This window comes from Narcine bancroftii, chromosome 3 (genome assembly GCF_036971445.1).
Source record: "Narcine bancroftii isolate sNarBan1 chromosome 3, sNarBan1.hap1, whole genome shotgun sequence".
Taxonomy (NCBI): domain Eukaryota; kingdom Metazoa; phylum Chordata; class Chondrichthyes; order Torpediniformes; family Narcinidae; genus Narcine; species Narcine bancroftii.
This window is the reverse complement of record NC_091471.1, coordinates 260,801,759-260,827,076: the sequence shown is the minus strand read 5'-3', so window position 1 is coordinate 260,827,076 and position 25,318 is coordinate 260,801,759. Positions and strand designations below refer to the sequence as shown.

The window sequence follows — 25,318 nt, the reverse complement described above, 5'->3', positions numbered from 1 at the left end:
TGGAGAGCTTTGCAGCCGAGGGAGAGTGTTTGTGAAGGTAGGATGGGGGAACGGAAGATTTTATCAAATGCACACCGCTGATTGCTTTTATTGATGTTGGCAAAAGAGGGGGGGGGGGGAGAGAAAGACCCCCCTGCAGGCGCTGAAACTCTGCCATAAAACCCCGAATCTGTTCCTGCAGCATCTGTGACGAGAGAATCAGCCCAATGACCTTTTGATCAGGATTACGGGATGTCAGAAAGTGGGTTTGTGTTCACCTGGAGTTGGGGGATAGAACGGGTGGAGCTGGTTTGGCGGGAGTGAGAAGAAATGCTGGAACAGTGAGAGACGGTAAAATTGCCCAAGGTCTGCATTAAAACCAGAGCCAGCTGTCAGGCAGTATTGCTGGAGATGTTGAGAAGTGAATTAATATGAGTCAATTCTGATACAAATTCAAAAATCTGATCATTGAAATTATTGAATTCATGCTGTGCCCAGATGGTAGCTTTAAAAGATGGTCAACAATGGAAAGTGAGTCAGAATATTATGCAGGATTAAAGTGGCAGGCAGCTGGAAGATCTACAAAAGGGTGATTTGATCAGCTTTTTGGAGACCTGCACTGTCGATGAGCTCACGCAGTGAACACCCATGATAGCTGTTTCACCTGGAGTGCCCCAGCTTTTCCAACCATGATGAGGCAGGTAGTCTTCAGTGTAGCCTTCCCTTGTGTCTCACCAGGAAGGTGGGACTTGAATAAGTCTCATGTGTTTGGAAGGGGACGTGGACCCACGCCCTTGGAGTTTCACACAGGAAGTCACAGCTGATCGATTTCCATCAGCTTTCAAGAACGTTGGATAATGTTTCCCTTTCTGCACCCAATTTCTGGTTGACGTTGAGCACGAATCCCATCACAAAGTATCTGAGTCTTGAGGCCCCACAGGAGTGTGGCCCAGATTTTCCCACAATGTGGTGGCATATCCCACAGCTCCAACTTTTAACCCTTTGGACTCCTTGTCCCTATTTTCAGAGACGACCAACAAGCGCATTTACCCCGGACCACTGTCTTCTGAACTGGTTTCACATCCAACCATTGGTGTTTGTACTGTAGTTTACCCGTGGATGGAGTCTGAATATACATTATGAAAGGTTAAAATAGCCAGAGACCGAAGGATTTAACAAAAAAAGCTGTTATTCCAAAGCACCATTAGTACTGACTGCATTTATAAGAAGAGAGACATTTTTAGCTAATGTGTTATTATATACTCTTCAGCTGGCACCACTAAAGCAACTGATTGTTGTCAGGCAGATAGATCCTAATGTACATAGTTCTGAAATTTCTGCAGTGACTAACTTCGCTGGGTGGTTCTAGGCCATCCTGGCGTTATGAAACATGCTGTGGAAACATTCGCATCACTTTGCTTCCTTCCTCCTAAATCAGTTGATGCAAAACTGAAACCTAAAACTTGAATAATTTTTAGAAGTGAGGAAATTGCTCCAGACCTTCTGCACTTTTCCAGTGAAAATAAAAATCAATCACTTCTCTGGCTGCTAACTGAGGCTGTTGTTTGTACGTATCCTGGACCAGTCATGAAGTGGCGTGTATGCCGGCATATAAGATGACTCGTGTATAAGATGACACCCCCCTCCCCCCGAGTTTCCACCTAAAATGTAGATTTTGAGCTTTATGTCTCATTTACCAACCATCCCACAGACCAGTGGAGTGATATGTCACAATATTAAAGCAAACTACCTCATAAAGGTTTTAATTTTTTTTAAAATAAACCAATGTCCACTCCTTTATCTCATTTAAAGCCTGAACAGAGCAGGGCAGATGGTCCCCATGGGGAGTGCTGAGACTTTGCTGTTAAGGTTTGGATTTTCTTTCTTTTTCAATCTTTTTATTGGTTTTAATATATGCAAAATACATAGGTACATAAAGTAAAAGAAAAAAAATCATTTTTTGGAATATTTTATTTTAAAAGACTCAGGCAAATGTATAGAAATAATATAAAACATTTTCTTATCACACAATATTATCCAGAGTCCTGTATTTCCCCTCCCCCCCAGATATTAAATATACCATAAAAGGCAAAGAAAAAATCAGAAATTAAAACACACATCTTCTCTGCCACAACCTTAATTCACTCTTTGTTTATCTGTCAGGACAGCTTAGATTTCTCAAGGTGGGAGGTGGAGTATGGATCAGGCCTGCCCACCTATGTGCCTCAGATACGGCGACCACACTTCAATGAAGTGCCACTTCTTTCAAGATATAAGCAATCTTCTCCAGGGGAATGCAATCCTGCATTTCCGTATTTTGTCGCGTAATACAAAAAAAACCCGAATCAAATAATCTAACCCCCCACCCTATGTGGGTTGCCGGCCAAGTTAAGGAGTGGTCTACTAATAATAACTGTGGGATCATTTTTTAAAAAAAAAGCAGAGATGAATAATCTACATATTTTGAAAGTCATTGAGAAAAGGACCCCAAAGAGAAAGAAAGTTATGATCGATTACAGTAGTAGAACACCTAGTTTTTTTTCCGGAGACAGACATGCCATCACATCCAACAACCACTGAGTACGAGTGGGAGGGACAGCATCTTTCCATCTCAGCGAGGTGGCCCTTCTAGCAACGAGGGAAACAAAAAGCCCCGACATGGGATTGGAGGAAGTTGGTATTAAATCCATTGGCCCCACTCACTCCAAAACTGGCAATGAAAGGGCTAGGAGTCAAATTAATCTTAAGAACTAATGATAAGTATATGGTTTATAGTGTGAAAAATTAAAAAAAATTAAAAAAAAAACTAATGATAAGGTACAAAATACCCCTTGCCAAAAATTAAAGAGAGTAGGGCACAACCAAAAAGGTTTGGATTTTGTTCTTTGTAAATAAAATGACCCCTGGTTTTGGGGTGACGTTTTTAATGCTCGGGTGTTGTCTTGTGCACCGGCATATACGGTACTTGAGTCACCCAAACAAACCTGGAAAGTTGTCTTCTCTGCTCAGAGAGAGTGTCTCTCCGACTTTGTGCTTTTGGAAACAGATAGGTTGAAATGAAACCGTGCTTTATTACAAAGCAATAAATAAAAGATGAATTTTGACAAAATCCACTCCTCTTTCCACTGAGAGGCAGCTGATTGAAATAATGAAGGGTAAGAGGGTGGAGATCATGAAATTTTAGGTTGTCCAAGGAATGCAAATGAATCAGCTCAAAGATTGGGAATGAATGAGGTGGATGATTCGACTCCTGGGGGAGTGCAGAGATATTAAGAGTTCTGTCGCTCGGATGAGAAGTTAAAAAGAAGGCCGGACTCTCTCCTCTGTGTCTGCTAATGCTCCTGTGACAATCTCTGGGATATTTCTACTATGTTAAAGGTTTATTCACAGAAGAAAGTTATGTCATCGTGAAAGGCCGCTAAGGAAAGGAAGAAGCAGTTGTATCTTTTCAGGAAGATCTTTGAGAATGAGGACGATCGTAGAATCCAGAGATTCTGCCACAGAATAGGCAGGTGGTTGGGTTGTTTGAGATTTCAGACTTATTGTCAGATAGCATGCATGACATCACCTACAAACCTGAGATTCTTTTTTCTGTGGGCGAAGCCGAGTTGCCATTTAATCGTGGTGCCAAAAAAACTGTACTCAACGTACACATGTAAACATATAAAGAAATGTAAACAAACTGTACAGAGAGGGAAAGAAAAGTCAATAAAGTGCACAAATAAGAGTCCTTAAATGAGTCCCTGATTGAGTTTGTTGTTGAGGAGTCTGATAGTGGAGGGGGAGCAGCTGTTCCTGAACTTGCTGGTGCGAGTCTTGTGGCACCTACACCTCTTTCCTGATGGCAGCAGCGAGAACAGAGCATGTGCAGGGTGGTGTGGATCCTTGATGATGGCTGCTGCTCTCCAAAGGCAGCATTCCCTTTAGATGTTCTCGATGGTGGGGAGGGTTTTCCCCATAATGTCCTCGGCTGTGTCCACTACCTTTATGATGAAGGGTGTTGGTGTCCCCATACCAGATCGTGATGCAGCTGGTCAACACATTTTCCACCACACCTCTGTAGAAATTTGCCAGGGTATCTGGTGTCATACCAAACTTCTGCAAATTCCTGAGGAAGTAGAGGCGCTGATGTGCTTTCTTCATGATCCCATTTCTGTGTTAGGTCCAGGAAAGATCCACCGAGATGGTGACTACCAAGAACATAAATTTGCTCACCCTCTCCACCTCTGACTCCTCCCAATACACTGGATCATACGCCTCTGGTTTTCCCTTCCGAAAGTCAACAATCAGCTTCTTGCATTTGGCGACATTGAGTCCGAGGTTGTTGTTGGTGGTGCACCATTCAACCAACTTTTCATTCTCCCTCCTGGATGCTGAATTTCTAGATGGTATTGTTGTACCGAGCCACACGTCGTAGGTGTAAAGTGAGGGGGTAAAGATCGCAGCCCCGTTGTGCTGATGGAGATTGTGAAGGAGATGTTCTTGCCAATCCTCAATTCTGAACTCTTGCCATTTTGTTTGGCCTCTGAGCATTGTTGGAATGAGTCAGGATACTTAGTCCTTTCATGGACGCTCTCTTTCTGTTTATTTCGTCGGTGGTTAGGGATTCCTAGGATTTGCTGAGATTGGTCTACTTCTCCACTGATGCTCGGAGGACCATCCTTTGAGTGACATGCGTGTGTTGCTGGAAAAATGCTACGTTGGAGTTCGGAGTGGAGTGCCTATTTTGGAAGTCTGCTTGACAAGGCCCGTCTATCGGAACTGGCAGCATCTGATTAGAACCACAGAGCTGGGATGCTTTCCTGAGAAAGAGCACTGGTTCATTTTATCCTGCTAAAGGAATTGGAGGATCTGGGCAGTGGTTTATGTCATCACCTTGACAACATCGGCAACAGAGCCAGTGAAATATTCTTTTAAATGTGGTCCACGTTACAGCGTAACAATCACTCCCAAATTGCATGGAAATAATGGTCAGATCATTTGTTTCACTGTTACTGGCGGAGAAATTAATCTTCTTTCAATAGAAGCCAATGGATCTCTTACATTAATGGTTTTTACACCCAAGTTCTGATGATTCACTGTAATAAATTTGCATACTTACCTCCAGAGTGGCTGATCACACAGGAAGCACGTTTAAACTGGCTTCCTCTGTCGGAGGGTGGATGTGGGTCGACATTGATTTGGACATGCAGTGTACAGCTGACCCACAGTGATGCTATGTTGACGTCATCATTGACGTTATTAACCTGTGTACAAAAAAGCCTCCGTAAAGAAAAGGAAAATGGCTCTTGATCCACAGATCACGTTAAAGGTAGCAGTGTGTATGTTTAGCATTATGCGAACGACCCCTAATGGAACTGTTTAATGTAGTTCCATCTTTTCCTTGTGTGAGTATTTGTATCTATATGAGGTGACTTGTTACGTTCTTTGCCTAAAATAGTTTATATGTTAAACTCAATAAAAATATATTAAAAAGAAAAGTCAAATGTCTCCTTGTCTTGCTGCAGATTTAAAACTCCAGCGTTGCCTGTTGCAAGCTAAACGCGTCATCAGGAACGTCGTATTCATTAGCCCAGTTTTTACAGTTCAGTTTGGACAGTAGGCAGCCCGTAAAAATGTCTGGGGCTCCTGCAGGAAAAATGTCGGAGTGGAAATTGACTGCTAATTTCCATCCCGAAACCTTTTGCACAGCCAGCGCCGCAGGGAAATTTGAGCCTGGGTAAAAGTCATAACTGACTTGAGAAGGGATTCAGCCTCCATTTAATGAGCTTGTCCAGTTCGGCACCTCCAATTCATTGCCCTGCTGGAAGGTCAGACCATTTTGTGGCCGTGCAGAGGGACTTGAGTCCACTTAATCTGACACGAGAGCATTCCACTGAACAGTGGCAATTATCCAGAATGACCTGGTTGTTAATTATTTGTCAATCAATACCATTGAAACTCATTCTATTGCTCTTTATCACTGGTGTTTCAGCTTGCTGTGAGCAAATTGTCTTCCTGTATTATTCATTCCATCAATGGTGACTCCACAGAAAGGTCTTGATTTGCTGTAATTAAAACATTACGCTGGAGAAACTCAGCAGGTCAAACAATGTATTTTATAGAGCAGATATAGATACATAACAAGCATTTCAGATCTGAGGCCTTCATCAAGACATGAGCAAAATGCATACAGACACCCAAACAAAATAGTGGAGGGGTAGGGGCAGGAAGAGGAGTGCAGGCCTACAGGCAGGAAGTGATTGGTGGATAAGGGAGGGAGGGCACAGCAGCAAACGGGGGGGGGGCCTCCTGTGAATGGAGAGGAAAGGGGCGGAGAGATTAAGGGAAATAGACAGAGGGATGGGGAGAAGATGGAGAATGAGGAATGGTCTAGCAGAACCACAGAAGTCAATACCATCCGGTTGGAGAGGGCCCAGATGGAAAATTAAGTGCTGCTCCTCCAATTTATGGGTGGCCTTGGTTTGGCTGTGCATGAGGCCATGGACAGACATTTCGGTGTGGGAGTGGGGCGCAGAATTGAAATGGTTGACCAGTAGGAGATGGACAAATTGAATTTGAAAGTTAGCAACTAAGTGAATAAAGTTGACGAACTCGTCATGGATGCATGGTGCAGCACCAATGTAGTCATCAGTAGAGCAGAGGAAGAGTTAACATGCCTTTCCTGTGTAGGCTGCAGCATGGATTGTTCCAGCAAGAGCCAACAAAAAGGCAAGCATAGCTGGATCCCATGCAGGTACCTATGGCTACCCCTTTGACCTGGAGAAAGTGGGATGAGTCAAAGGTGAAGTTGGTGAGGGTGAGAACAAGTTCTGCCAGGCGGAGGAGAGGGACTGGTTCAGTCTGTTGTTAGGAAACAAACAAAGGGCTTTGAGGCCTTCTGCATGGGGGATGGAGGTGTAAAGAGACTGGATGCTCCTAATGAAAATGAGGCTCTCAAGTTCAGGGAGTTGGAAGTTATTGAAGAGACGGAGGGCACCTGAGGTATCGCAGGTGTAAGTAGAGAGGGGCTGGACCAGGGGATCAAGGTAAGATGACACTAGTTTGGTGTGGCAGGATCATGCAGAAACAATGAGTGGTTATGTTATGCATAAACATTGGTGATGTATCTTTATTTTGCTATATAAAATATGCTGTTTGCCCTGCTGAGTTTCTGTGTTTTTTTACTTCAATCACGGACTTTTGTATTTTATTTCATTTGCTGTAATGTGCTGAAGGTGTGCATTGAAGGGTCAGGTTTAAGGATTTGATGAGACTTTTTGGTTATGTCAGTGGGCATGAATGCATAGAAACAGCTCTGATAAAGGGTTATCGATCTGAAGCTTTAATTGTTTCTCTTTTCACAGATGTTGCCATACCTGCTGAATATTTTGGGCATTTTCTAATTCCTAATTTTTTTTGCTGTTCATGATGGGATAGATTTTCATTTAAACTGGTCAGCTCACTCTTCTATCAGTACCAAATTAACAGTAATGTAAGGCATGGTTTATGGATTCATGTAGTTATGTAACATGGGAATGGGACTTTCAGCCCAATTTGTTCAATGCTGACCAAGATGTCTAATCTGTGTTCATTCCATTTGGTCCATATCCCTTGAAGACTCTCCCATCCTGCGTATCTGTCCCAATGTCTTTCAAGCATTTCAATCACTCTGCCAGCTTGCTCCATATACCTACCAATATCTGTGCGGGTGAAAAAGGTTGCCTCTCTGATTCCCTTACCCTTCTCACCTTAAAGCAATGTCCTCTAGTTTTAGACTTCCTGTTAGTACAGTAGAAGTCTGAAAATCCGGACTGTTGGGGGGTTTGGGGCAGTACGGATTCTCAGGCTGTACTTTTAAAATTCAAATTTAAGGTGGAATAAAGAAGAGGTGAACAGGTAAATGTTGATAGTTTATTCATTAGCAAATACAACGCGTTTCATTACCAAGTACAACATGATTCATTAGGAAATACAACACGTTTCATTGATCAAAACGAGCTGTTTTAAAGAAAAATAAAATCAACACATGACGAAAAGTGTGATCTGTGCTGCTTACGCACTTAAATCCCACTAAATTTACACAGTGAAAGTTTCTCGGGTGGACTTTTACTACATTACGTTCATGCCTCATATCTCCTGTTAGTGTCTGCACAGCGACTGCTCAAAGTCTGACCCAAAATCACTCTTATTGAGGTTAAGGTGGTATTGGGTGCAAGAAAGAAGCATCTTTAAAGCCGGACTGTGCAACAGAAGGATTTGGGAAGTTCTGCTCAGCTAGAAGGGGACAGTAGCTCAACAGGGAGGCTTTTTTTTTTTTCACACCATAAATCACAATAGCCATGATATACACTTTTTCTTTTCCACACATTTACAGTGACTTTTTCTCCCTCCCCCCTCCCTCCTCCCAAGCCACCCCCCCACCCCCCCCCCCCTCTCATCCATTTTAGGTATACACTCTAGGTTGCATGCTCAACAGGGAGGCTTGACGTTCTTGAGAAATATTTATAATAACCAATTCAAGGAACTGAAGTGATTTACTTCTGCAATTCCTTTTAAAAGGATCTAAATGGCAATTCCTAACTGCTCCCTTAAGCTGGAACCCTTTTGGGGAACTCGTGGAAATCGTGCAAAGACCTGGTATATACACAAGCATAGTAAGAAAGTAAATAAACTCACCAGTAGCAGATTAACTATCCCCCCACCCCAACCTGGCCCTAGTCTGAGCTTTAGTAGGACCCCCTCCCACCACAGGCCTGGCTACCCCCCCACCGCCCCTCGCTCACTGCAGCCCGGGCCGTCCCCGCCGTCCCTGCTGACCACACGTTCCTCCTATTGTTCACTTACCATAGGTGACAGGCTGGACACCGGTATTTCGGAGCTCTCTCCTTGCCCACGCTGCCAATCTCCATGCCGCCACTGCCACAGGAAACTACTGCGCGCATCACCCCGGCGCCAACTCTGGCCCACAGTCACCAACATCGTTATTACTCCCTGTCATTTCTTCCGCAGAACCCCTGCGCCTTTCCGGGTTCCGCGGAACCCAATTTTGGAGACGCTGCTCCAGAGGCCTTTACAACATCATGACTCTGATACACCATGTGACATCCAAAAGTCATTTTTAAAGTGTAGAAAACACGCTAATCATTTTACACACAGCAAGATCCCATAAAACTGGAAATTGCGAATGATGAGAAAATCTGTTTCAGATGTGCAATTAAACATGAGGGTATTTTCCCGTGCCTACATGAAATATTGCTGTGGGATCTTTTACCCCAAGGATAGTAATTAAAAGTCTCAGCCACAGATAAAATTGAGGAGATCATTCTGGGTTAATTGGTGTCTGTTGGCCCTGCACCAATGGTTACAACACTTTAATTGGACTGAACAGCCTAATTGGGAATCACCCTACCCCACCAAGTTATGGACTTTGTCAAGTTGCGCAATGACTTCAATGTTAACTGTTGTCAAAAATCTTCTGCTGATGAGCTGTGAGTAATCAAAAAAAGTAGGGCATTTTTTTTCCTTGCACTGGTCATGTGACTTCAATCACATGAGGAAAAAAAACCTAGAGTCAGAACCTTGTCAAAAGAGAGACCTATTTCTGAAGTTGCGCATTGCGGAATCCATCTATGCATTGCGTGTTCCAGGTTTGTTACTTCAGTATTAGGATCCTCTAACCATTAACTGCCCTCGTTTGGTTTATTTCACAGGCTCTCCTGCATTCCAGTTAGTCAGTGAGGAGGACATGAAGTACTAGTGCAACACTGGTCTCCGTATGGGATTGTGATCCATAACTGGGGTGACCAGAGTTTGTTGATTGATCCATTTACTCCGGAGGATTTGGTCGCAACACCTTGATTATCCTGTGTGCCTTGTCACCCTCTCGTCCTTTTAAAAACTCTGAGCCGTGAGGAATAATCTTGAATAAACATCTTATTTTCTTGATCTAACCCTGAACAGGCAGCAAGGTTCAAGTTGACTGAGAACCATGACCTGACACCTGGTTAAGGAAAACCTTTCCTTAGTGGAGGAAATGGAGACCCTGGCAAAATAAATATTCTGTTCCAAAGGGAGGGATGCCATACAGTTTATTAATGTGGCAGCAGTCAGTGTCTCATTGTTAGAAGGGCACGGGCCCATGGATCATACCCTGGGGTGCCACCCTTGCCAAGCTTTGGCTGTGATGCGTGATCTGAGGCGGGACAAGCAGCTGTGTGACGTGACGGTGCGCGTGGCCCATCACGGGAAGGAGCAAACTTTTGCCGCTCACCGGGTTGTCCTGGCCGCCAGCAGCCCTGTGTTCAGGGCCATGTTCACCAGCAAGCTGAAGGAGCACCACGCCTCGGAGGTGAAGCTGAAGGGTGTCGAACCCAGGGCGATGGAACGTCTCATCGAGTTTGCCTACACTTCCCTGGTCTCAGTAGAGGAGCAATTCGTGCAGCAACTGATGCTAGCCAGCACTATGTACCAAGTGGAGGGTGTGACCAGAGCCTGCTCTGACTTCCTGGTCAAGAACATGAACTCTTCCAACGTCATTGGCATCTGCCACTTTGCTGAGCAAATCAGCTGCACTGAACTCCACCAGAAGGCCAAGGAATATATCAACATACACTTCACTGAGGTAAACCCGGCCAACATGGGAACAACTATCGCGTTTCTGCTTTCCAATTGGGGATGGGCCATAAATGCTGGTCTTGCCACATCCTGAAAAAGTACAATTAAATCCTGTTGAGCCAGGTTCCCTGAGGTCACAGCAACCCATCAGAGTGTATCAGGGTTGCATTATCACCCTGTTGGGCTGGTGTGGCTTCAAATCTCACACCCACGTCATCAGCCCCAATTAGCTTCCCACTTCTCCATTAATCTGACATTTGGCCATTTCCCCAATCCATCCTTGGAGTGTGTGTGCCCCTTGGATTAATTATATTTGAGTTTCTTGTACTTTGTGTATTCAGTTGAAGAAGTTCCAAAGATTATTGCACCAGTCATTTTAATGTGCTGGTGGAAAACAAATTATGAAATCTTTTAAGGTACAAATAGAGCAACATCTGGAAATTGTAAAAATTATCAGTACTTATTTCAAATAACACTCTGCTTGACCATTCTCTGTTCATTGAATAACATAAATATAGTCAAAAGCATAAGATATAGGAGCAAAAATAGGCTGTTTAGCCCGTCGAGTCTGCCAATCCATTTCCCCATTTGGCCCCACTGCCCTGCTTTCTCCCCATAACTTTTGTATCCTGGCTAATCAAGAACCCTGTCTTAAATACATCTAATGGCTTGGCCTCCACAACCACCAGTGGCAATAAATTTCATAGACTTACCACTGTCTGGCTGAAGAAATTCCTATGCATCTCTGTTCTAAGCAGGCGACCTTCAATCCTAATGTTGTGCCCTCTGGTCTTAGACTCTCCCAACATGGGAAACAACCTTTCTACATCTACTCTATCCACACTTTTCAACATTCGAAATATTTCAATCAGATGTCCCCTTATTCTCCTAAATTCCAATACAGGCTGAGAGCTTTCGAGAGTAATGTCATAAATGCAATATTTGAATTTCCAAAAAGGTACTGCACAGTTATTCTGGACCTGGATTGGAAACTGCTCAGGGGCAGAATTTTGTGCCTTACAAAAGAGAAAACTGGGTCAGCAGTAGTTATCCAGAGCGGTAAACGATGACTGTTGGATGTTGGAGTCACTCTGGCTCCTTTTAACAATATGGATTTGAGAGTCCAAAGTGCAACTTCAAAACTTCCAGATGAAGTTGAATGGGTGACGTGGTTTGTACTGAAGAGAACAGGGAAAAAGTAGTGAAGAAATTAAATTAATTATGATAATATTAAGATGGTACAAATGAAAAAGAGATCTGAAGGAACTGGGTGCAGATAAAGTAATGATACAAGCTAACAATTAAAAATAAACCAAGCACTGAGGTTCCGGTGACATGGAGCTTCGCTGAATACGTCAGCTAAACCAAACATTTGGAGTCCCCTCATTTTTGGTTTCCACGTTACAGAAAATGGCACTAGAGAATATGCAGCAAAATATAGGTTTCAAAACACGGATTGCATTTGTCTGGAACAGTTGACCCCTGCCCATCGATCAGAGAAAGGGGATGGAGGGTTTTAACATTGATGCAAAGACCTGATGAGTCAACAAAGAGATGTTTCCCTTTGCGTGGGAGACTTCAAGCAAGGCCCAACATACCAAATGGTCCAACAATAGATTCTGCGGGAAATTCTTTTCTCAGAACAGTACCTCAATCCCATAGATGCTGGCTGAGGTGAAAACTGAGGGGTAGAGCCTGGTTAAATAAATAAAGATCTATTGATTTGGGAAGGGTGTGGAAGTTAGAGAGAGATGATAGGGTCAAGAACCAGTTGACCAGATGATTTCATTACTGTGAATACCTTGTAAACTTTGAAATTATGTTTCATATACAAAGTCCAACTCACAAATAGATACCTAAAAAGCACTGGTTGAAATGCCAACCCTTGAGGAAGACTAGGAAGTAGGAACAGGAGTAGGCCAAATATGGCCCATCGAGCCTGCTCCGCCATTCAATAAGATCATGGCTGATCTAATTTATGACCTAACTCCACCTACCTGCCTTCTCCCCATATCCCCTAATTCCTCTATCATGTTAAAATTTATCTAACCGAACTTTAAATATGTTTAATGAAGCAGCCTCAACCACTTCCCTGGTTATAACATTTTTTTATTTTTCACACTATAAACCATATTGATTAAGATACATACATTTTCCTTCTTAAATATATACAGTGTCGTTTTCTTCCCCCCCCCCCCTTCCCTCCTCCCCTCCCTCCCTCCCTCACCTCCACTCAACCACTTCCCTGGATAAAGAATTCCAAACATTCACTACTCTCTGGGAAAAACTATTTTTCCTCATCTCTGTCCTAAATCTACTCCCCCGAATCTCGAGACCGTGTCCTCTCGTTTTAGTTTCCCCGGACAGCTCAGAAAACCTTCCTACATCTATCCTATCAATACCCTTTATAATCCTATATGTTTCTATAAGATCTCCTCTCATTCTTCTGAACTCGAGCGAATACAATCCTAGACGATTTAATCTTTCATCATAAGTCAACCCCTTCATCCCAGGGATCAACCTAGTAAACCTCCTCTGGACTGTCTCCAAAGCCAGTATATCCTTCCTCAAATATGGAGACCAGAACTGGACACAGTACCTTATACAGTTGCAACATTACCTCCCTACTCCTGAATTCAATTCCTCTAGCGATGAAGGCCAACTTTCCATTTGCCTTCTTAATAACCTGCTGCACCTGCAGCCTAACTTTTTGTGATTCATGCACAAGCACTCCCAAGTCCCTCTGCACAACAGCATGCTGTAATTTTTCACCATTTAAATAATATTCAGCTCTTTTATTTTTCTTGCCCAAGTGGATAACCTCACACTTACTAACATTGTACTCCATCTGCCAGACCTTTGCCCACTCATCCAGCTTAACTATATCCCTCTGCAGACTCTCCACATCCTCATTACAATTTGCTCTTCCACTCAATTTGGTGTCATCCGCAAACTTGGCTACACCACATTTTGTTCCCTCCTCCAAGTCATCAATGTAAATGATGAACAGTTGTGGGCCTAGCACCGATCCCTGCGGCATCCCACTTATCACTCTCTGCCAACCTGAAAAACTCCCACTTATCCCAACTCTCTGCCTCCTGTCAGACAACCAATTTTCGATCCATGTCAATAGACTTCCCCGGACTCCACTTTCCTGTAACTTACTGATAAGTCTCTTGTGCGGCACCTTATCAAACGCTTTCTGGAAATCTAAACATACAACATCAACCTGTTCCCCTCTATCCACTGCACCCATTATATCCTCAAAGAATCCTAACAAGTTTGTCAAACAAGATCTTCCCTTTCTAAAACCATGCTGCGTCTGCCTGATTGAACCCTTACGTTCCAAAAGTTTCACAATTTCATCTTTAATGACGGCTTCAAGCATTTTTCCAACTACAGACGTCAAGCTAATGTATATTTTCTCCATTCTGCGAAATAACTGTGCAATCTATTTTTCTATTGTGTTTAACATAGCCCGTTAATAGGTTATCTGCAGTGAAGACAAATATTACTGACGTAATGAACAGGTGATATGTAAAATAAAATGGTTTGCTACTTAAAGTGGTCTGTGGGTAAAATGATTTAGCCAATTCTGTGTCACAGAGCCATTGCTCTTTTGGGTGCAGTTTTGTTAAAGACTAAAGGAACAAATGTCATGTTTTGCAAGTTCAAGTGCATTAAATCAGTCTTCCCCCCCCCCCCCCCCACCCTTGTTGATTCTGTTACCTCATCCTCTTTCTGATGATGTTTCACTCTCCTCCACTATACACCTCACCTCCCTTGGACATCCTCACCCCTCCTCCCCAACTGCAATGCCATTCCAGAGACAACCCTGAACTGTGCTCTTGTCATCCTCAGGTGATCAAGGAGGAAGAATTCTTTAACCTGACCCACTGCCAGCTCCTGGATCTCATCAGTCAGGATCAATTGAACGTGCTGTGCGAGACTGAAGTCTACAAGGCGTGTATGGAGTGGGTACGTTGGGATCTGGAGGGGCGAGCCCAGTACTTCCATGCCCTCCTTAATGCCCTGCAGATCTATGCCTTGCCCCTCCGCTTCCTCAAGCACCAGTTGCAAATGTGCCCGATCCTGGACAAGCTCAACCTGTGCCGGGATTTCCTCTCCAAGATTTTCCAAGAGATGGATTTGCGCAAACCGCTGCCCCCAGTCAAGCAGAGGGGAAACCAGCTGATCTACGTGGCCGGTGGCTATTGGCACCATTCTCTACCTAACATGGAAGCGTACAGCCCAAGGACGGGGCAATGGCTGAAGTTGGCAGATATGCCAGCACCACGGAGTGGGACAGGTACCTGCGTGGTACTAGGACTCTTTTACACAGTGGGTGGCAGGAATAGCTCACAAGGTGACAACGTGGACATGGACACCCTAGAATGCTACAATCCCTTGAGCAACCAGTGGACCCAACGAGCCCCCATGAGTGTGCCCAGGAACCGGGTGGGAGTTGGGGTGATCGATGGACTCATTTATGCAGTTGGTGGTTCTTGTGGTTCCTTGCACCACCAAAGTGCAGAGAAGTAAGTGACCATCCAGGGACTGGGAGTCATTATCCCTTCAGTCTTGCACATCAGTGCCTCCTATGAGAAGGCAGTGTTACTGGATTGATTGGGTAAGTGGAGGGGACTCGGGGTCGGCGCCAAGGTAGGGGCATTTATGAGCATTCCACCCCCTCCCCCAAATGAGGTATTGTAACACCCTTCTTTCCCCCTCCCCCCCCCCACCTAGCCTCACTAGTGTATTTGGCATCACTAGTCTCCACACAATACAAGCAGCGTGCTTGTCTGTTACGTCAGAGGGAGGGGCAAGTGTGACGATGCCAATGCACGGAGGAGGTTCATGGTAGGAAGGCACCACCAAACCCCCGCCCCCCACTGAGTGAGTTTTAGATATCAGATAGTGCCCCCTGCAGTTACTCTAATGCCCGCCCCCCCCCCCCAGATTAGACATTCTGGCACTGACCCTGGGAGGAGTTCAAAGATTGGGTGGTGAGGAGTTGAGTCAACCTGCCCCACCTTATTAGATGCGGTTGGGGTAGTCGCTCAGTTATACAATGCAGGAGCAGGTCTTTCAGCCCATCATGTCTATGCTAACCTTTGGGTAGCTCCCTATCCTACTATCCTTTAAGATAAAGTGATCAGATATAAATACGAGAATAACAGCAACAAAAAACAAATGTCAGAAAATCAAATATGTTCACTTTATATAATGATGGAAGCCAAATTATTTTACAGGCATGGTAATGTATTTGAAAATATACTTCTTGATAAAATGTATAAGTATTAATATTCCATTGACACAAGGAATCACTGTGGTTTGTGACAAGATTTCTTTGAACAGAATTTCTGTATAAATCAACAGAAATTTATCAGAACCAATCATCTGTTCTTATTAATGTTTACAGAGCAGGTTTTCAGAAAATGAAATAAAGAATAGCAAGCATTTTGAAAGGTGAGCTTTGCAATGATCACCAATTTCATTTCCACATTGCTGCAAAGATGCAGCGTAAACAAAGAAGAAACAAGCAAGTGTCATTTGAGCTGGCTTCACAGATCACGGTATCTGGATGAACGCAGAACCAAGCTCGGGGGTGGGGGGGGTGCAGGGTGCATACTGTGCCATATTTGTATCAGGAAGTTAACTTTACTAATACATTGTACAAAGATGAAGGGGCACAAGTTTAAATTTAAAGCAAACTAAGATGATGGGGAAAAATCTATTTTTTCCATCAAGAGCAATAATGATCTGGAACTTGGTTGTGGAACCAGTACAAGGTATCAATTAATAATTTCAGAAAGAAACTTGGACAGACACCAGAGAGAAAATAATTTGAAGGCCATGGGAATAGAACTGGTGAAGGGTACCGATGGGATCATTGCACATGAAGCTTCTTTTTGTGGTGTCACAGTTCGATGAAAATGTGAGCCATCCACGTGATCTGAGAAGTATCTCCCAACAGGTCAGAAGTAGATAAGAGCCACGATTTAAAGGGCCATGTGGAAAAATTGATGCTTGACATGCTGTCTAGACGAACACAAGTCTCCTAGAAATTGGAAGGAAGCAGAGAGTGATCTGATCTCACAACGCAACACCAGTAAGAGGTCAGTCATTCGTATGGAGCAAGTGCAATTTTTCTTTTACCCTGGACAATGGGTACTGGTTGCCGTGTCACAGGGGATGAAAGCCATGTTGCAGGTCCACAGAGTAGTGGTGAAAGCACATCGGAGTACTGAGATCTTGCTGGGCATTCGATCCACACAGGAAGGAGAGATGGGTCCTGGAGTAGGAGCTGGATGGATTCACTGGAATGCAAATAGGCTGAGAAGGTTGATTGATGAGACTGGATTTTTGTTCCTGCTGGATCAATGAATGATTAGATGATTACAGTTGAAGTGTTCCAGAAGATTAGCAGAATTGATTATGTTCATACTATTTATTCTGGTGGTGGGGAGTGGGTGGAATAGATATCAAGAACTGTCTTAAAAAAAAACACAATTTAGTGGATCAATTAAGCTCTTTGAACTGAGTCTAATCAAGATTTCTTAGGTGAGTTGTAATCAGAGTTTAGAACCAATATGATTTAGTAAATCGCACTTGCTCCATATGCATGGTGGAATAGGTTTGATGGGACGAATGACCTCTTCCTCATAGTGTGTTGCTAGATCAGATCACTCTCTGCTTCTTTCCAATATCTGGAGTACGGCACAGACTTAAAGGGCTGAGGGGCATGTTTTTGGGCTGTAATAATACTGGGGTTCTATCGAGGAGAGTTGACTTCTACTAGACTATATGCCGAGCATATGGCCGCTTTTGGGAAGTAGGCCATTTGATATTTTCAACATGCTTTGCCGTTGATCCAGTTCATACTGATCACTGACCTCAACAGTACTATCTCCAACTTCCATAGTTCATTTGTCTAATGATCGTTTTTGAATGAATTTGTTGAATTACCCTCCACAGCCCTCATAGAGTAGAGAATTCCAAAGATTTCCCACCCTGTGAGAGAAGAACTCTCCTTTTAGTCCTAAATGGTTTTCCCTTTATTCTGATATTATGGACTCCTCAGCTCAAAGAAGAATCTTCCCTGCTGTATTGACTCTGTCAAGTCCGGTAAGAATTTTTTTTTTCTAAGAACTAGAAAATATGGGCAATCATTCTTCATACTACAACCCTATCCAGAGAACCAGTTTAATGAATCTTCCCTGCATTCATCCCCTCTCTGACAGGTGCGTCTTTTGGGTAAGGAGACTTAAACCATGTTTTCTACTCCTAATGGAAAATTCCTCTGCAGTTGCAGTGAGAAAGTCTTGCTCTTCTATTCAAGCAACTTGTCAAAAGATTGGCATGCCTCTTCTCTTCAAATCACCTCCTGCATTTGCTTTCTGTGTCTTGTGTACAAGAAAACACTGTCTTTCACTATTTAGGCAACATGATGCTTTTTTTTAATGCATGAAAATGGATAATGTAACATTTTTCCCCATTCATAATATGATGTGTCCCTAGCCACCACTCGTTTCTTAAAGCCTCATTCTATCCTCTTTCCTACTCAGTCCCACTAGGTTAATACAGTCACAAAATGTCATGTTTGCTTCTCTCAACCAATTCATTGACAAGGAATCAAAGAACTGGGACCCAACCATTAATCCCTGCCACCCTGAGAAAAGTCTGTTCCCTCCCTCTGCTGCCGTCCAATAACTAGTTCTCGATCCATGTCAGTGACCCAACTCCATGTGCTCTAACACTTGATCAGTGTATGAGGATCTTACTGAAATCTTGGAAAATTAAATTGCAGTATATCCACTGGTCTCAGCTTATTCATTGAACGACAGCCATTTATCATTCCTGGGCAATGAAGGCTGCATAAGAATTACTTAAAAAAAAGATATTCACGCACTAGTATTCTAGATAAATCCTTTAAATAAATGAGCTACAACAATGTTTTGAGCTACAATTTTACAGACAAGGGTGAAACCATATTAAACTGCTGCAAAATTTAAATCGAATGAATTATTTAAAAAAAATATAAAGTGAAAACAGAAAGTGCGGAATATTCTCAGCAGGTTAGACTGCTGGGAACAGAAACAGAGTCATTGTTTTGGATTGAAGACCTTCTGTTGGATTAACTCTTTCCTTTCAGATGATTATTTCCAGCACTTTGTTTTATTTTGCATCAGTTGAGTTAATGTACTCGCTGTCAAATGAAAGGGGAAATCTTCAATGAGGACATTCCTGTTCATCAGCCAACAACGGCACTGGCATTGTGTACAGATATAGGCTAAAACTATCTACTCGTACATATTTTGCTTAATGGTTTAAATAAAATTCACTATTTAAGCCCATTTTCATTGAAATCAAGTTTGCATTCGAATTTTAGGTGCATGAATATGAGGTAAACAAGGGTTTACTGTAGTTACAAACTTAAAGAACTCCAAAAGATTTGTCAAACAGAATTTTCCATTCATAAATCCATATTTTCTTTTATTTTTTTAAGATGTTCTGTTATTAGATCATTGTAGATTCCAGTATTTTCTCTTGTTAGGCTAAAGGGTCTGTGGTTCACGCTTACTTCCCACACCACCATTCTTTTCCTAAATAGAGTTTCCATTTGCCATCCTCCAAGCCACAGAAACAATTCCATAAACTGCAGAAATTTTAAATATGATGATCAGAACATTCACCATCTTGTAGTCTTTCAAAATATTGGATATAGGTCATCAGGTCCTGAGGGACCTTTTAGTCTCAAAAACAGCACTAGTGCTGGTAGAAATGTGTGGATGGGATTTGGGTGAAGAGATTACTTTGATGGCTGTCTAATGGCCAAGTTTATTGTCATCTGGTTCTACAAGTACATCCTGACGAAACAGCTTTCTCCAGTCCTCGGTGCAAAAGCACGCAGATGTACAACTAGACATAACACACAGACAAACAAATAATACATATGCAGGGCAAGTATTTCACCTATACAATAAATATTGTTTCATGAATAAGAGGATGATTAGTAGCAGTGTTCATAGTTATAGGATGAAATCTTAGGTAAGTGCGAGTCAGTTCCACGCTCCACTGTATTCCCGAACCCCACTGACGGGGTAGGGCTGGTTGTTATGAGAGAGGGGTGGATTATTCACCACTAGAATAATAGTGTCAAGAGGTTAGTAAGGAATTAGGAAATATTGCTGTCATGTTTACACTCACTGTTTCACCTGTAGGTATGATCCAGAAACAAACCAATGGAAGACAATAGCACCAATGGGCACCCGCCGCATAGGAGCTGGGGTGGCAGTGTGGAATGGACTCCTTTATGTGGTCGGGGGATTCGATGGGAGTGAGCGCTTGGCCAGTGTGGAATGTTATTGTCCTGAGCGAGATGAATGGCGTTATGTTACCCCAATGGGGACTGTTCGTAGTGGAGCTGGTAAGACCCATCTCAGAATATTTTGGTGTGGGCTAAACAGTACCTTGCTTCAGAATTATTCCATTAATCACTGCTCCCCAATGAAAGGTTGCTGACCTGAATCAATAATTCCCTCCACAGTTACCATGTGTTTAAAAAAAAAGTCGATACCATGTAAAAGTCAACCACCCCCTCTCCTCAATATTTGGCCCCAAAATCTGGTATTTTCCATACATTTTGTGTAAAGATGTCCCCTTCCACTCTTTTTTGGCCCTGCTCTCCTGACCTTTGGAGCTCCCGACGCCTTGACTGCAGACAATCTCGCTTTGGCCCCAGCTGCCCGCCCATCAGAGCTCCTGATGCCTCAAACAACGCAGGTACTTACCCCAGTCAAAAGCAGTATCCATGTAATACTGACCCCATAAATTTAATGTTTTAAACAATGGTCTACAAAGCTCAATGTTTACAAGAGAATATGTGGTACATTAAGCTCAAGGTGGAATCCACTTTGTCTCACTGCATGGGGTTGGGGACCCCACACCGTAGGAGTGGGAACCTAATTGAGGGATGAGTCACCAATTGCAATACCTAAATCATAAGGAGCAAATCATAGTGGCAGGTTTCATGGACCAGCCTTGTATTCCCTTCAGTTTAGAAGATTAAGGGTGTGGGACATGCGTAATATATCATCTCACTTTAACTTTTGATTATCTTTCCTCAGGTGTTGTCACACTGGACAATTACATCTACGTTGCTGGGGGTTACAATGGTTGGGAGCAGATTTCCTCAGTTGAACGTTACTGGATAGAAGAGGATAAATGGGAGTGTGTTGCCAGTATGAAATACTGTCGGAGTGCAATGGGAATAACTGCATTTCAGACAAAAATTTACACGCTGGTAAGAGCTGAGTTATTAAGCAATATTTGCTATTACCCTGGTCTATGACTGAGACCCTAGGAAGGAGGAAACACTTCGCCTTAACCTGCACCTCTGTTTCATAACTTTCATCCCAAATACTGTGTATGCCTCAGCCTTTCCGATATGCAACATGTACTCTTACCCCTAATGACATAAAATATTACACATTGTTTTTCAATATGTTGCACACCCTATTTCCGAAATGACAATCAACACCAATTACATGGAAATTTAGTGCAGTAAATCATCTTGAGGTGTCTTACACAAAGCCACATGAGGAAATATGAGGCAGGAGAACCAAATCTTGGTCAGGGATAGTGTTTTTCAAAGGATCTTCACGAGGGAGATAAAGTTAGTGAGGTTTTTGAAGGAAATTCCGGTGTTTAGGTGGCGTTTCTGACACCGGTTGGAGAGAGATTAAAATTGGGGTAAGATCAAATTCTGGGATTTGAGAGAGTTGTAGGACAAAGCTAGGGAAGGGCACGACCATGGAGAATTTTGAAAATGAACGGTTTGTGGGAATTATGCCACAGAGTGTCAAATGACTGTTGGTTTGCAGGAATGAGAGGGGGCAGACAAGGAATGTGTCCATTAATGCAAAAACACAATGCTGGAGAAATTCAGCAGGTCCAACAGAATACTTTATCTAGCAAAGATACATAACTGACGTTTCTGGCTTGAGCCCGTCACCAAGGTATGAACCAAGTATAGGCAGGTGCCTGACCCTTTTTCTGGGGAGCAGTGAGAAAGATTCGGAGAGCAAAGGAGAACTTCTTCAGGGTTGGCATCCCTCAAAGAGTTTCACAGAATTTTGCAGTAGGCAAGAGTAAAATACAGAAGTCTGCAGACACCGTGATTGAAGTAAAGAAGAAACTCAGCAGGTCAAAAGTGCAAAACTCTGTGAAATCTCCTAGAGGGATGTCTACTCTAAAGAAGTTCTCCTTTCCTCTTAGAAGTGAGTTCTGGAGGATTCTCTCTCACTGCTCCCCAGAAAAATATTTGGGCGCCTGTCGACATTTTGTTCATACCTTGATGAAGGGCTCAATCCTGAAACATTGGTTATGTATCTTTGTCTCCACTATATAAAGTTCACTGACCTGCTGAGTTTCTCCAGCAGTGTGGTTTTACTTCAATCCCGGTGTCTAAAGATTCGTGTGTTCATCAATGTCTGTTATCTGGCAACAGTCAAGTTGATTGATAAATAGGCATTGGTGAGGGTTCCACCAACAGATGATGCAAGGCTGATTGGGAATGCAAGGTTCGTGGAAATAAGTGGTGGCTTAGAAAGGAGGTCTAGACCTCTCCCCACTGCCCCGTATCAGTCCCCACACTGATCCCACTGCCCCGTTCTCTGCCCACAGTCTCCACACTGTTCCCTACTTACAAAATAAAAAGTTTACAGGTACACTACATAGCTTTGCTAAGTATATAATATGATGTTCACACAATATCCACATTGTATAAAGCCAATTTCATAGAACGTATGGTGGACGTTAAGCAGTGCATACCCTGTATTTGATTCATATACAGGTACAAGCAATCCCAGGTTTATATATATAATAGCATGTTGCAAGTTTTCATCATTTAAATAATATTCCCAATTTGCAATTGTTCCTTCCGAAGAAGATGACTCCATTTACCAACATTGTACTCCATCTGCCCAATCCTTGCCCACTCACTTACCTATTGCATCTCTCTGTTGACTCTGCGTCCTCCACACAATTTGCTTTTCCACTCTGTTTAATGCTGTTGTGAAAACTTTGAAGTCTTATTTCACTTGTAATCAGATGTCTTTGGGTTGCTTTAGAAAAAAAAAACAAAACAAGATTTAACAGCAAACCCTCACAGATAATAAAGCAAAACCCCGTAGAGGTCTGAATTTAAAATGGAACTTGCTTGAAATACTCAACAGATCAGTGGAGAGAGAAAAAAAAACAATTGGAATTGAGAAGGTTTTGGGGTAGGTAACCAAAAGCTTGGTCAAAGGGGTGGATTTTAAAGAATGACTCAAAAGAAAATTTAATCTGAAATCATTTTTGAGAGAATTCCAGAGCTGAGGGTGGATGAAGCCTTTAAAATCAGACGCAATCAAGAGGCCAGAATTGGAGAGGTTGGATCTCAGGGGGTTGCAGTAATCTAAGAGTGTTGTCGGGCTTGTCTTAGATCTTTTTTTTATATTTTTCACACTGTGAACCATATTGACCAAAATACACACAAACATTTCCCTCTTGAATATACACAGTGTGGGCTTGTCTTAGATCTTGATGGGATTGGAGATGCAGTTTAAGTGTGAAATACCATGAAAAATTGGTATGCAGAGTTCTATTCTATGCTGAATTTAAGTTCCTGCATTCATGTTTACCACAGGCCCCTGGGCAGGTTCCCTTCTGTCTCGAACATTGTATGGAACATAGAGCATTACATCACAGTACAGGCCCTTCAGCCCATTATATTGTGCTGACCAACATAAACCTACTCACAACAATCTAATTTGTTTCCCCATCTCACACCCATAACCCTCCTTACAGACTCAGGTCAGTGCCCAACTCTGTGCAGGTGCTTGTGTGTAAACCAACAAGAACAACCAGAGCAATTGATCGCAAACACCGTTAGAATTTTGGCAAAGTGTTTAGGCAGGGTTGGCCATTTGAGTGGGATTATTGACGTGAGAGCTTCAAGGAAAGATGAAGGAATATTTTTATAGGAATCAAAGTTTTTTAAACTGTCCTTGAAAATTGTGGTGATGAGGGCACACATTTAAAATGTATCCATTTATTAATGAGGGAAATAAATTGCACAGATTTTATACAAAGGATGGAAATTTGGGGGAAAATTAGATTAATATACTCAGATAGAAAGAGGCATGGAATTGGGATTGATTCTGGCGATGTGGGGAGATTAGTTCTGGATTGCATTGGTACAGAGGGCCAAATGGCCTGTTCATTCACTACATTATTTCCCATTTTCCCAGTGGACTAGTTTGGATGTGCTCAAGAGCAGGATATTGAATTTCCCTCCAATTTCATTTTCAAAACGTTAATATTTGAAGTATCTTCTCCTCATGGTGCAGGTGGCTTTAACCCGGAGGGATTCCTGAACAGCGTTGAGTGTTACGACCCAGAGAAGAATGAGTGGACGGAGGTGACCACGATGCCAACCAGGAGGAGTGGGGTGGGAGTCGCTGTCACCATGGAGCCATGCCCGAGAAATCTGGCTCCAACCCAGACGAGGGAGGCAGTTGCCTCTGCTCTCATGGCCGGTTGATGCTGCAGAATATGTCCGGAGGTGGTTATCTCCTCTCCTCTCCTCCTCCACCATCCCACCCTGGGCTTTCAGACTCTCCACCCCTCCCCTTGTTAGGTGGAGTACAGAACCTGTGGAGATGGAGTAAAAGCAGAAGAGAACCTGCCCAGGAATCTGAAGCTCTGTGGTAAACATGAAAGCAGGAACTTAAATTTTGCATAGAACGGAACTCTGCTGTAAAGTATTAACTCTGGACATGGATCCGACTGTGAAATAGCAGCCCTGTTCTACTTTATCTGCTTCCGAACATGAGCTGGATGGATATCTGCAAGTGTGGAGATGGGAGGAAAGAGGGCAAGCAGACTTTCTGAACTCCTACATGTTAGTAATATCCCAGCATTATTTCAGTTCATTTTTTTTAAGACGTTACATAGTCAGATCTGTTGAGTTTCACCTTGAAAATATAAGTATTTTTGACTCCAGCTCTGATTACGAACCTGCCTATCTTCCACACTTCCCATCCTTGCATTCTGCTGTATTCCAGATACCCGTCTCACACTCCGGATTAACAAGCGGTCCCGATGCCAAATCTTTGAGATTTCCAGATAGGTGGAGTTTTCCAATATTTGCTGCTGTTTGAATGAAGAAACTGGTCCTTATTTTGTTTCTACATGGAGAGACTGACCTCTAGTTCAGAGGTATCATTCCTAGAGGTGAATCCCCCAGCAATTTGGTGAGGGAACCTTGCTGACGATCTCGGTGTAAATATTGTTGATAACTGTACATCAGATGGAAGTTATATTTCTTTTATAAAATTCTCAGCATTTCAAAAATAAAGTATTGAACAAAACTGGTGGTGAACAAGAAGTCTGCAGATGCTGGGCCCTAGTTCAGTGCACGAAAGTGCCGGAGCCGCCCAGTATCCATGGAAAGTGACAGGCAGTCAACATTTCAGGCCTGAGCCCTTCTTCAAGTACGTCAGTGCCCCTTCCCCCCACCCCCCCCCCCCCCAACCCCACAGCCACTTTTAGACCTAATTTTCCCACAGTAAAATCAAGCCATCCCAGGACACAGACCCTGTCTGGCATTGGCTTCTTGTCTAAATGGCAGGTCTTCATGTACAAATGACTACTGTCAGGACTTGGATCCAGAAAGAACTTGCAAACAAAATGG

General features: G+C 43.0%; 1 protein-coding gene across 2 annotated transcripts; it reads left to right on the top strand.

Moving 5' to 3' along the window:
* Positions 1–9: 9 nt before the first annotated feature.
* Positions 10–24,995, top strand: keap1a (kelch-like ECH-associated protein 1a). 2 transcript variants are annotated; one of them, XM_069927848.1, is made up of 6 exons: positions 10–37; positions 9,672–10,582; positions 14,437–15,113; positions 19,800–20,005; positions 20,706–20,882; positions 23,973–24,995. In XM_069927848.1, the coding sequence occupies exons 2-6, from the start codon at positions 10,100–10,102 to the stop codon at positions 24,164–24,166; spliced, it is 1,737 nt and encodes a 578-aa protein (XP_069783949.1). In that variant the 5' UTR covers positions 10–37; positions 9,672–10,099; the 3' UTR covers positions 24,167–24,995. The 2 variants fall into 2 exon arrangements, with proteins under 2 accessions (XP_069783949.1, XP_069783948.1); XM_069927847.1 differs by lacking the exon at positions 10–37 and having other exon boundaries at positions 8,497–10,582.
* Positions 24,996–25,318: the final 323 nt, after the last annotated feature.

Coding starts and splice junctions, on each gene's coding strand:
- keap1a (XM_069927848.1), top strand. CDS start 10,100: ATGGATCATACCCTGGGGTGCCACCCTTGCCAAGCTTTGGCTGTGATG. Junction 10,583..14,436: donor TCAACATACACTTCACTGAG/GTAAACCCGGCC, acceptor TGTCATCCTCAG/GTGATCAAGGAGGAAGAATT. Junction 15,114..19,799: donor CACCACCAAAGTGCAGAGAA/GTAAGTGACCAT, acceptor TTTCACCTGTAG/GTATGATCCAGAAACAAACC.